Raw genomic sequence first — 13695 nt, 5'->3', positions numbered from 1 at the left:
CAGCCCACGCATCAGTAACTGTAGCACTATAGTTTTTCAAATCCTGCTGTGTGTGTGTTTCTCTTTGTATATATATGTAAGCCTTTATTTTGTAATTTAACCTTTCAGGATGTTGAGAATGAGGCCTAGGAGGACTGCTCCGGCAGGGGGTGGTGGTATGTACATCTGGTACTCTCCCAAAGGAACAGCCCACGCATCAGTAACTGTAGCACTATAGTTTTTCAAATCCTGCAGAGTGAGTGTTCCTCCTAGGTAAAAGGGGCAATACGAATGATTTATCCTGAGCAAAGCCATAGAAAACTCATCCCAGCTTTAAAAAAAAGTTAATACATTTGAAAAATTAGGGCAGTCTGAGTGATGGCTGCAATGATTTTTACGTGATTTGTTTATTTTTAAGTGGATTATTTAACCATGCAAATACAGAAAACATAAAAAACTTGATAAAATGCATCTGACAATACCTGCCTCCTGAACATCATCAATTAAATCCTTTGCAATTTGCCCAGTGTAGAAACTCTCTGCTCCATGATTTGCAATCATCTGCAAAGTGTCGGCCAGTTTCTCAAATTTCACAATGTCTCCAGTCTTCAGCAAGTTTCCATTCTTATCTGAAAATAAATCCCTAAATGGACAAGCATAACAAGAGAAATGTTTAAAATGTATATTTAGTCAGCTCATGTTTTTCAGTCACATTGTGAGTCATGTTTTCTTCTGTACCACAGGGCTCTGGTCTTGTTTGAGTTTAAGATGTATGGGATGTAACTGCCCAGAAGTTTAGGAATGGGGAATCCTTCTCTGGCCAGTTTGATGGTCGGCTGGAAGAGGTCGGCCCACGGCAGCTTTCCATAGAGCTTGTGTGCCATTTCATAACCTCGAATATCTCCTGGAACTCCAATCCATTCGGTACCTGCATGGTTGGATGAGAGGACAATCAATAAAAGATTTCAACCTATCATTTAAACATTCTATTGGTTTTTCAGGATATACGGTATACATGTATACACATTTTACATTATGTATGTGCTCGGATGGTTTCTGGAGTCTGACCAGTGTCGGCGCTGGTGGGGGGTTGTCTGCAATATATATATCTATATATATATATATATAGATAGATAGATATATTTGTATATGTGTATATATAAAATCACATCATGTTGCTGCTGATCTGTTTCATGTTGCTGCTGATCTGTTTCAATGTTGCTGCTGATCTGTTTCAATGTTGCTGCTGATCTGTTTCAATGTTGCTGCTGATCTGTTTCAATGTCGCTGCTGATCTGTTTCATGTTGCTGCTGATCTGTTTCAATGTTGATGTGTTCATGCGTGCTCATCTGCTCACACAGACTCATGTTCATGTTTGTGCGCTATTGGTGCTTAGTGTATATTTAGTTGGTGTTTTTTTTTTCTTAGTTCATATCTTAGATGTTATCATTGTTTTTCTTTTACATTTTATTGTTGGATGTAACTGGGACCTTGTGTACATAATTTTGCTCCACCACATGTACCACATGAGGTGCGAATGACAATAAAGTATCTCTGACTCTGATATACTTTATCATAGAACTTAGAAAATCTAATGTAAAGAAAAATAAGTTATATAAAAATATTTGTTAAACCCCAGTCCTTTAAACTTGCCAACATACAAAAATTATAGGAATAATTATAATCACCTCATTAGAAATACTAAATGAAATTACTATAGTGATCTATTTACCATCCATCCATCCATTATCTTTTACCCGCTTCTTCCATTTTGGGTCACGGGGGTCGCTGGTGCCCATGTCCAGCAATCACTGTGCGAGGGGCGGGGTGCACCCTGGACAGGTCACAAGTCCATCACAGGGACACATAGAGACAAATGAGACAAACAACCATTCACTCTCTCGCACCTATGGACAATTTAGAGTTACCAATCAGCCTAACATACAGGTTTTTGGTCTGTGGGAGGAAACCGGAGTACCTGGAGAAAACCCAAACATGCACGGAGAGAAAATGCAAACTCCACCCAGAAAGGCCCCTGGACCGGGGTTTGAACCAGGGACCTGCTCGCTGAGAGGCAGCAGCTCTACCAGTTGCACCACCATGCTGCCCGATCTATTTACCCAATCATCAAATAATTCAAAATCTACATGGGATATTTTGAAACTCCTACTCAATAAGAAAAATACCTCTACTCCATCCCAGGCTGCATTTCAGGATGACACTTCAATCATAACAGATCCAACAGAAATTGCTAATAATTTTTTTTTTCATATAAATGTTGAACCACACTTTGCAAAGAATCTTGATAATGTTTCTGATCCTCCTTCTAACTTTATAAATAAAAATTATCCCTCTTTAAATACATTTGATCCAATAAAACATTTAGAAGTACTTGATATCATTAAGACTCTAAAAAACTCTTCTGTTGGCCACAATGAAATTACAGCCTATGTTATCAAAAAAGTTTCACCTATAATTGTTGTTCTAACTTTTATTTTTTCCATGTCACTTGAATCTGGTATTATTCCACAAGATCTAAAACTTGCCAAGGTTATCCCACTGTTTAAAGCCAATGATCCATCTGTATTTTCAAATTATCGTCCCACATCAGTTCTCCCATGCTTTTTCCAAGATACTGTACATGAGGTTGGTGTATGCTAGAATCTTGAGGCATCTTGATGCCAACAATATTTTGTATGAGCATCGGTATGACTTTAGAAATAATTATTCTACATATATGGCTCTCTTGCATCTTAAAGAAAATACTTCAAATGCTTTTGAGAAAAATGAATATGCTCTAGGAATTTTCTTAAACTTATCAAAAGCTTTTGACACTGTAGATTATGAAATCTTATTATCAAAAATGTCTTGTTATGGTTTTAAAAATATGGTTTTGAAATGGGTTGAAAATTACCAGTATTTGAACAACAGAGAGCAAATTGTAATTTTTAATGGTGTATTGTCACAACGGGATGTCCTAAAATGTGGCGCTCCACAAGGATCCATTTTGGGTCCATTGTTGTTTCTCATTTACATTAATAATCTACCAAAAGCATCTAGTATTTTATCACTTATCTTATTTGCTGATGACACCAATCTTTTCGTTGCTGCTGGTAATCTTGACTCACTTATTAATAAGGCAAAGTATGGGCTCATTCAATTTGCTCAGTGGTTTCAGTTAAATAAATTATCACTTAATGTTAAAAAATCTAATTTCATCTTATTTAAGAACAAGAATAAGAATTACAATCCTGAAAAAACAAAAAATTATATTAATAACAATTTACTTTCCAGTGCTTCATCAACAAAGTTCTTAGGTGTCTATATTGATGAGAAACTTTGTTTTAAGAATCACTGTGAATCAGTGAGTACGGTAAGAAGATTTCAAAATCGTTAGGTATTATAAAAAAGATTAAACACTATTTAAAAACAAGTACTTTATTAACCTTGTACAATAGTTTAATTTATCCCCATATTTCTTATGGTAATTTAATTTGGGCTAGTACCTATCCTTCTTACTTACAGTCAATCCATAAACTTTAAAAATATTTTGTAAGATTTGTCACTAACTCTCCGTATTTAGTTCCATCCACACCTCTCTTTAAAAAATTTGAAATTCTTACAATTTATGATGTGAATAAGTATCAAACAGGAATCTTGATGTATAAAGGTATATGTATTCCATTAACTTTACCTAAATATTTTCATAATTTCTTTGAGTTTAATTCTTATTATCATTCATACTCTACAAGAAGGAGGGATGATTTACCTGCAGAACCACTGTTGCTAAATGTTCATTCATGCATCAGGGTGTTGTGTTGTGGAACAGTTTAAAACAATTGGGGGGGGGGGGGCTTGTAAGCCAATTACCTCTACTGCACATTTTGTTTTATCTTTTCCTTTATGTGTATTGTTTATTATGGTGTGCAAACAATAAAATAACGAAATATATATGATATATATATATAGTACAAGTCCGTATAAATGAGCCATATAGATGCTCTGGTCCCATTACTGTCTTGTATAGGTTTTACCCATCAGCTCTATTGTCATAAAAGCTGTCTATGGCTACTGATTCAAAAGTGTAACAGTCATCAGTCACCTCCTCTACAATGATGCCATCAACTTGTATGCCAAAGATGAGTGAGACAGTGACTCACTAAGCTATCTCACTTTGATGGACAGCATAGACAAAGGAATTTGGACTGGATAATTTCTGGTATCCAAGTGTGGCAAGGTGGTGAATTAAAGGAGCTTAACAATCTGATAACAACATAACGTTGTAGATTGTCAGGACATGATGAAGCAACTTGAAGATTTTGTATTCCTGTGTTTAATTACTTAGTCTTTCCTGCTCCTCTGTGCTGCTCTTTCATGTCATCCCATTTGCTCCTCACATGAGCGTTATGTGTGTTTTGTACACGTTGTAATGATTCTCCCTGAGGTTATGTAGCACCTGTTCCTATTGAGTTATCCTGTAAGTGAGATTTGGGCAGTCATTTCAACATTTTATTTTATTTAAATAATAAAAATGTATTCTTCTGAGCTCTTCAGCTCCGATCTGAATTCTCCATTCCGCTCCAGACCGTGACCAACAACCAACTTACAGATGATATGGCAGGTTTTTTGCTCTTCACTTGTTTTTAATCCTATCATCTAGTATAATTTTTGAACAGAAGATTATCTTGTAAATAATTCTTTCATATTGTTAGATGTGAAAGTTATCAGGCAGTTTGTCGATACAGGACTAAAGAGCTTGTTTTTAATCATATGAGACTCTGAACAAAGAGGACTATCAATGCCAAGAAGTTCCAAAACTAGTTGTCTTTTTAAATTTGTAAGACCAGAACTGAAACACCTTTAGAGAGTTGTAGCCTGTGACCTGAAACCAACAGGCAAAGCCGGAAAAACAAGAATGGTTCCCTTTACAGATAAGGAAACAAACGGATGAAGGTGTTTGACATGTCAGAGCGGAGCAGAGTTACCTGTCATCGTTTGGAAAGTGTTGGGACAGGAGTTCAGCAGACCAGGCTTCATGTTTGAAGGTGCAGTCTCTCTGGAGTTGATGGTTTTCACCTCACCTTTGGAAACATCATGCTCAGTTATCTCTGCCTCTTATTACTCCAGCTGCAGCAGATGCGTGACTGTTTGTTACCAGAGCTGTCCATCACTGTGATCATGGAGCCTCCTCCGATCCCCGCACTCTGCGGGTTCATGACGGAGGTGCAGAGAAGCGCAGCGATGGCGCCATCTACCGCAGAGCCTCCTTGTTGAAGGATGTTCCTGAAAAGGTCACAATCATTTTCCGTGTCAGTCGACTAAATTGTAAGCAGGAAATTTGTTTTAATGTTTTGCATGATGACTGCTTCCCATACTGTCAGTCCGAAGTCATCATTCCTGACTCTGAGCCTCTTTGTTTGTAACAATACTAATACATACTGATTATAATAATAGTGATACAGTAATAATAATTTTCCATCGATTTTGGCAACAAAACAAAGTCAATGCACATCAAACTGAAAGCATTAGAACGCAACAGTGTATGCCAGTACTCATTACTGTGCGCAAAGTGATGTTTTTTTCATATAAACACATGTTTACGTTATTTTTCTGGCTACAACCATTAAATGTTTTACTCACCTTCCGATTTCTGAGCATTTCTTTGAGTCTGCAGCCACAGCACCTCTGCTGAAAGAGTCATTCGGACATCTGCGCCGCACAGAGACTGCAATACACACAATTATGATGAGGATGAGGAGCAGCAAGAGCGCGCAACCAATGTACACCCTGGCCTTATTGGTCCGCGCCATGACTTCTTCTCTGTGGACCTGCTGGGATCAGTAACACTTCTTATGTGCTGAGTGTCTCATTAGGAAAACAATGAGTAGAAAGAGTATGGCAAGGGCTGTGGGTTGGCCCCATCAGAGGAAACAGCAGCTGCTCCACCTCCTGCCTGGAGCGCAAGGTAAGAACAGTGAGTTATGTTGACACAAACAGGCTGTGAAATACGAAGAACCTGTCCAGATGACCCGATTTAACATTTCTGTGACACTCCGAATGGGTTTTCTTGTTTTAAATTCTAATTATATTTATGCATGTTCTCTCCGTGCATGCATGGGTTTTCTCCGGGTGCTCCAGTTTCCTCCCACAGACCAAAAACATGCATGTTAGGCTGATTGGTGACTCTAAATTGTCCCTAGGTGTGAGTGAGAGAGTGAATGGTTGTTTGTCTCTATGTGTCCCTGTGATGGACTGGAGACCTGTCCAGGGTGTACCCCGCCCCTCGCACAGTGATTGCTGGACATGGGCACCGGCGACCCCTGTGACCCAAAATGGAATAAGCGGGTAAAGAAAATGGATGGATGGATGGATGGAAGGATGGATGTTTTACTGTTTTTGTATCTGTATCAGTTTTGCAGATGTTTTATCTACTTAATGAAGAACAGTATGACTTAAAATCGTTCATCAAACAGGACGGAGGACTTATTATCTCTCCTCTTTCTACAGTGAATGTGGTACTTTGCTATAAGTACAACTATATTTATGGCATCAGAGAAAGCTGAGCTTCAGTTATCCACATAAAGTAAAATGGAATCAGCATGAAAAGAAGGAATCTTGAGTTTGAGATTAATCCAGTTTCTGATGTCGGACCAAACACTTTTGTATTGACATGAAAAAATAAAAATGCTCGAGGGATTCATCTTCTGATTTACTGAAGACACAAATCAACCTCAAATTTAAACCTTCTTTGCAGAAACATGGCTACAGGATATATCTTATTTATTATTTTAAAATGATTCTCCTTCACTTTAGGAGATTTAGGCCATTTGACAAATTTAGAATGAGCAGAAATCATTCTGGTTTTATGATTTATAATGGGAGGTTTCTTGAAAGATTCTTTGTTATAATCAGTAAATCCTTTGTTGCATTCATTCATTGATAATCTTATTACATTTGAAGTCAACTAATTTACAGTCATTTAGTTTTAATGTGGGCATCAAATTGTCACTTTTGATTATATTTTTAATTCATTGAATCAGCTGTTGGTCAGGCTACTTCTTGTTGTGCCATTAGCTCTAAAATAGTTACTGAATCAAGTGTTTACTTATGTAGGTAAAACTAGATGTTTAACAACCGTTAAAATACACCAGAATGCAGGAAATGGCATCTACTTTATTCAAAATTTTCTGGGGGACGACCCCCCCCCTCCCCCATTACAAATGCTTCTGACTCCAGTGGCCAGCACGTTGCTAAACAAGTACACATGGTGTCATATGGTGTTCAAAGTGCGTTCAACTTAACTCAGTCTTGATGATTTGTGTCAACAAGAGGACATAGTAGCATTTATAGTTCTATGAGCATTTGGATTTTTATACATCAAAATACACTTGATAGTTAGAATGTGAAGTATATTTGCTGTATATTATGGTAATTTATTCTGTATTTTGACAGATTACGGTGATTCTGGGGTCGTGATGATGGGGCCCTTGAAGATTGTTGCCCACAGCAAAGTGTTAATCTGGCCCTGACTCTGCGGCATGAAAACATCTACTGCAGTAACTATTTGAAGTTATTAATAGATTAGATTTTTTTATTTTATTTAATTTTTTTTGCCTGACTTCTTTGCCTTAATGTTGGCTGATAATGCAGAAATGTCTCACTAAACACTGTGAGCTTCACTACCTCGACCATTACAATCATGTTGTTAGTTTGTCCCTGGGTTACATTTTCTCATGGGAGGAGCGATCTTACTGTTCACATAAAATATTTGATAATGTTCTTATAGAAAAAATTCCTGAATGTTGTTCATACTGTGTTAATGCTACATGTTTGTCTTTTGACCCTACAACTGGGTAAAGTTAAAACAGACCTATCCCACTACTGGAGTTTTAATTAGGTATTTTAAGTTACTAATAAACACCATGATGATCATATTGTTCTATACTAGGCCATTGGTAAGGAGTTATTATTATTATTATTTCTAGGGCTGTCATAGCTCTGCTCTCTGTCAGCTCCTCTGTCATGCTGCACACTCAGTAATCACTCAACTCATGTCACCTGTCACCGCTCATTATCCCACAGCTCCACCACCTGGTCCAGTCAGTACTTAAGCTCACTCATTCCTCTCAGTCTGGGCCAGATTCTCTATCCTGTCTCATCAGCAGTAGACTTTCCAGCATTCCATTGATTGACTCATCACGTTCATGACCCTTGCCTTGACCACGACCACGCTTTTGCCTCAGCCCTCGTCTGTTTTTGCTCATCTGATCAGGTACTGACTCATGCTCTTGTTTTTTGACTCTCTTTTTTGGATCACGTACTGGATACTTCTGCTGAACAACTGACTTCACGGTATGAACTCTGCCTTTCCCTTCTGACTGTTTTTTGGATCACGGATTAAAGGTCAAGCTCATTCTGTATCACGGACTTATCCTTACCCCTGAATCTGATTCCCACAGATTCATTTCCCCAATTAGTCTTTTTCCCCCTGCATCTACTAACCTTTATCTTTTAGTTGCAAGCCTGTTGGACTCCGTTCCAGTGGACCTTAACATCAGTTCTACTTCTACTGGCAGCCCGCAACTACAACACTACCCAATCTCGAACTACCAATCAGAAGATCGGAACCAGCCCGGAACCGGACCTACTCCAGAGTTTTACTTTATTTCACAATAAATCTTTTAACCCTCTCAGTGGTTGTTGTTGTTGTTTGCGATCCGGCCTCTGGTTCATGACAGTAGAATCTGGCCATTATGGATCCAACACCAACCCGAGAGTGGTGCTCTAAGGTAGAAGGGGCTGTTAGTAAACTTGAGAAAGGGCTTCAGGAAATGGTTGTTTCTCTTCAAGCTTTGTCCCAACAGTCAAACCAAGTCATCAACCAAACCCTGTTGACTCCTGCACCAAGAGAACCACGGTTAGCCCCCCCCTGAACATTTCAGAGGTGAGCCTGAGCAATGTCGACCATTTTTGACTCAGTGTGACATTCAATTTCAATTGCAACCTTGATGTTTTCCCACTGAGCATGCTAAAGTAGCTTATGCTGTCTCACTTCTCGCTGGAAGAGCCAAGACGTGGGGCACTTCTGAATGGTTAAAAGGTGGCGTGGTATGTCGTAATTTTTCTGAATTTTCCAAAGAGTTGTGTCGGGTTTTTGACCCCATCCTCCCTGAGAGAGAGGCAGCCCGAAGAATTTTTGATATTAAACAAGGCAAGGATTCTGTAACCAAATACATCATTCACTTTCACTCTGTTTCAGCAGACAGTCATTGGGATGAACACGCACTCACTGACGCCTTCTTCAGGGGGCTTAATGAAGATGTTAAGGATGTGCTGGCAACAATGGACTATCCCTGATCCCTAGGCCAGCTGGAGGAGGTGGCCACCCGTGTTGACCTTGGCCTGCGTGAGCGTGAGCGTGACCGTGAACAGAGTCGAGGCAAGGCCACAGCCATGTCCAGAACCAGACATCACCTTGTGGATCTTGAACCTAAAACGGAACAAACCAAGAGCCCTCAGGATCCTCTGTATGCTACGGAACCCATGCAACTAGGAAGATGTCGTCTGACCACCCAGGAACGAGAACGTCGGAGGAGGTACCATCTCTGTTTTTATTGTGGTCAAGGCGGTCATGATTGTCATCATTGTCCAGTAAAAGACCAGGCTCAGCAGGAGAAGAGAGGCTCCTGTTGAGTCTTAGTCATAAGATCAAGTCCTCTCCACCTATCATGTCCAAGTCCAAGGTCAAGTTCATAATAAAGGGTGGTCAACCCGTCATCGTCTCAGCTTTTATTGATTCAGGGGCCGACACGGAATTCATTGATAAAACCTTTGCCAAATCCATAGATCTGACCATTGTTCCATCACCTAACAACCATAAGGTCCTCGCTTTAGATGGTCATCCTTTAAGTCAATCTAGTCTTGAAACTGTTCCAGTCACCATGGTGTCGGCCAACAACCATTCGGAACTGATCAGATTCATTGTTATTGATTCACCCCAACTCCCAGTGGTTTTAGGTTCCACTTGGTTACGCAAACACAACCCCCAAATCGATTGGAGGAACCAAGAGATTGTAGGATGGGCTAATGAGTGTTATTCTACATGTATTCAGAGCCAACCCAGTTCACCAGCCCTTGTCACAGCCAATGAGGAGACCTATCCTAATCTAAGTCAGGTACCTAAAGAGTACCATGATTTGAAAGAGGTCTTTAATAAATCAAAAGCTACGTCCCTTCCGCCACATCGTCCATACGATTGTGGTATTGACCTGATCCCAGGTTCTACCCCCCCTCGGGGTAGATTATATTCTTTGTCTGGTCCCGAGCAAGAGTCCATGAGGAAATATATAACAGAGTCCCTCCAAGCTGGTATCATTAGACCTTCAGCATCCCCCGCTGGTGCAGGTTTTTTCTTTGTAGGGAAGAAAGATGGGTCACTTCGTCCATGCATTGACTATAGAGAACTTAACAAAATAACCATAAAGAACAAGTATCCTCTGCCCCTCATGAACTCTGCTTTTGATATAATCCAAAATGCTAAGATATTCACCAAACTGGATCTTCGCAACGCTTACCATTTGGTCAGGATACGGCGAGGAGATGAATGGAAGACGGCTTTTAATACCGCAGATGGCCATTATGAATATCTTGTTATGCCATTCGGCCTCACCAACGCTCCTGCCGTTTTCCAAGCCCTGGTTAATGATGTCCTTCGTGACATGATTAACATTTACGCTTTTGTTTACCTTGATGACATACTTATCTTTTCACAAGATAGCATTTCTCACCGTCGCCATGTCAGAGCTGTCTTAACCCGCCTTTTACAGAACAACTTGTTTGTCAAGGCAGAGAAGTGTGCTTTCCACCAAGTGTCCACCTCATTCCTTGGGTTCAACATTTCTCCAGGTCAAGTATCCATGGAACCCGGGAAGGTATCAGCGGTGGTGGATTGGCCTAAGCCCAAGGATCGTAAACAGCTGCAAAGGTTTCTCGGTTTTGCAAATTTTTATAGGAGGTTCATTAAGAACTACAGTTCAGTTGCAGCTCCTCTTCATTTTCTCACCTCATCTAAGACCAAGTTCATCTGGGACTCCGTTGCCAACCAATCATTCCAGAAGCTCAAAACATTGTTTTCCTCTGCTCCAATCTTGCACTCTCCAGACCCCGAGAAACAATTCATTGTGGAGGTCGATGCATCCAGCACCGGGGTGGGCGCCATCCTCAGTCAGCGTAGCACAGATGGTAAGATCCACCCCTGTGCTTACTTCTCCAGGGCACTCTCCCCCGCTGAGAGAAACTACGACGTGGGAGACCGTGAGCTTTTGGCAGTCAAGATGGCCCTGGAGGAATGGAGGCACTGGCTGGAAGGTGCGAAGAAGTCCTTTTTGGTATGGACCGACCATAAAAACCTGGAGTACCTTCGCACAGCAAAGAGACTCAATCCCCGTCAGGCCAGGTGGGCTATGTTTTTCTCTCGGTTCAGTTTCACCCTCTCTTACAGACCCGGGCCCAAGAATGCCAAGCCGGATGCCCTGTCCCGGGTCTTTGAGGTCAAGGAAGGGCCCTCAGAAGAGGTCGAGTTCATCCTGCCTGAGACCGTACGTCTTTCTTTGACTCAATTAGAACTCGATCTCCAACAAGTCCAACTCTCCGAGCCACGTCCACCCACCTGTCCTAGGGGGCGCCTGTTTGTCCCCAATCAAAAGGTAAAAGAGGTTCTTGAATTATGCCATTCATCAAAGTTGTTCTGTCACCCAGGAATTACCAAGACCCTCCAACTCATTCGCGCCCGATTCTGGTGGGCTACGCTTACGGAGGACACCAAGCACTTTGTCAAGTCATGTCCCGAATGCAATCGTGCCAAGTCTTCCAATCGCCCACCTGCCGGGCTGCTACGACCCCTGCCAATTCCTTCACGCCCATGGTCACATATTGCTATGGACTTTGTGACTGGATTACCCCCTTCTGAAGGTAATTCAGTGTTATTGACCATTGTGGACCGTTTTTCTAAAATGGTCCACCTGGTTCCTCTCCCCAAGTTACCTTCTTCCAAGGAGCTCAGCGTTATCATGGCCAAGGAGGTTTTCAGGCTCCATGGGTTCCCCCAGAACATTGTGTCTGACCGAGGTCCCCAATTCATTTCCAAGTTCTGGAGGGAGTTTTGCAACCTGCTAGGGATCTCGGTCAGCCTCTCGTCAGGTTTTCATCCCCAAACGGATGGACAATCTGAGCGTACCAACCAGGAGGTGGAGACCAAGCTTCGGCTCCTCTGCGAGGGGGACCCGAGGAAATGGACGTCCAACCTCCCTTGGATTGAACAAGCAATCAACTCTCTTCCATCCTCTACATCAGGTATTTCACCCTTTCATGTTGTCTATGGATTCCAACCCCCTGTTTTTTCAGTCCAGGGGAGAGAAGCTCGGGTTCCCTCTGCACGACTCGCAATTTTACGTTGCCAGCGAGTCTGGAGAAAAGCCAGGAGAGCCCTAATTTTGGCCACCAAAAGGTACGCTCGGGGGGCTAACCGCAGGAGAACGCCTCAACCATTGTACAAGGTGGGCCAGAAAGCGTGGCTCTCCACCAAGGACCTTCCTCTCCGTGTGGAATCTAAGAAACTAGCACCACGTTTCATTGGTCCTTTTCTGATTACCAAAATAATCAATCCTGTCTCTGTTCGCTTACAGTTACCCAGGTCCATGCGCATTCATCCAACGTTTCATGTCTCAAGACTCAAGCCATTTGTCCTGCCACGTTTTCGACCCACCACCGACCTCCCACCACCCGCCCGACTCATTCAGGGGAGCCCAGCCTACACGGTCCGACGCCTTCTTCGATCCAGAAGGTGGGGGAGAGGACTCCAGTATCTGGTAGACTGGCAGGGGTACGGCCTGGAGGAACGTTCCTGGGTGCCCTCACGCAATATTCTGGACAAAACCCTCATTAGAGACTTTCATCGACTGAACCCTCTCCAGCCTGGTGGTCCTTCAGGAGCCGGACCTTGAGGGGAGGGTTCTGTCATAGCTCTGCTCTCTGTCAGCTCCTCTGTCATGCTGCACACTCAGTAATCACTCAACTCATGTCACCTGTCACCGCTCATTATCCCACAGCTCCACCACCTGGTCCAGTCAGTACTTAAGTTCACTCATTCCTCTCAGTCTGGGCCAGATTCTCTATCCTGTCTCATCAACAGTAGACTTTCCAGCATTCCATTGATTGACTCATCACGTTCATGACCCTTGCCTTGACCACGACCACGCTTTTGCCTCAGCCCTCGTCTGCTTTTGCTCATCTGATCAGGTACCGACTCATGCTCTTGTTTTTTGACTCTCTTTTTGGATCACGTACTGGATACTTCTGCTGAACAACTGACTTCACGGTATGAACTCTGCCTTTCCCTTCTGACTGTTTTTTGGATCACGGATTAAAGGTCAAGCTCATTCTGTATCACGGACTTATCCTTACCCCTGAATCTGATTCCCACAGATTCATTTCCCCAATTAGTCTTTTTCCCCCTGCATCTACTAACCTTTATCTTTTAGTTGCAAGCCTGTTGGACTCCGTTCCAGTGGACCTTAACATCAGTTCTACTTCTACTGGCAGCCCGCCACTACAACACTACCCAATCACGAACTACCAATCAGAAGATCGGAACCAGCCCAGAACCGGACCTACTCCAGAGTTTTACTTTATTTCACAATAAATCTTTTAACCCTCTC

The 13695-nt window shown here is 41.9% G+C and overlaps 1 protein-coding gene across 1 annotated transcript; it reads right to left on the bottom strand.

The window, feature by feature from the left end:
• Window positions 1-96: 96 nt before the first annotated feature.
• Window positions 97-5790, bottom strand: LOC119413647 (glutathione hydrolase 5 proenzyme-like). Its single transcript, XM_037680701.1, has 6 exons — window positions 5621-5790; window positions 5136-5263; window positions 4987-5061; window positions 721-919; window positions 462-622; window positions 97-248 (listed from the first exon to the last, which is right to left on the bottom strand). Exons 1-6 carry the CDS (start codon window positions 5788-5790, stop codon window positions 97-99), a joined length of 885 nt encoding a protein of 294 aa, XP_037536629.1.
• Window positions 5791-13695: the final 7905 nt, after the last annotated feature.

The sequence above is a fragment of the Nematolebias whitei genome, chromosome 8, assembly GCF_014905685.2.
Source record: "Nematolebias whitei isolate Nwh7 chromosome 8, NemWhi1, whole genome shotgun sequence".
Lineage (NCBI taxonomy): Eukaryota > Metazoa > Chordata > Actinopteri > Cyprinodontiformes > Rivulidae > Nematolebias > Nematolebias whitei.
This window is presented reverse-complemented; position numbering and strand designations above follow the sequence as displayed.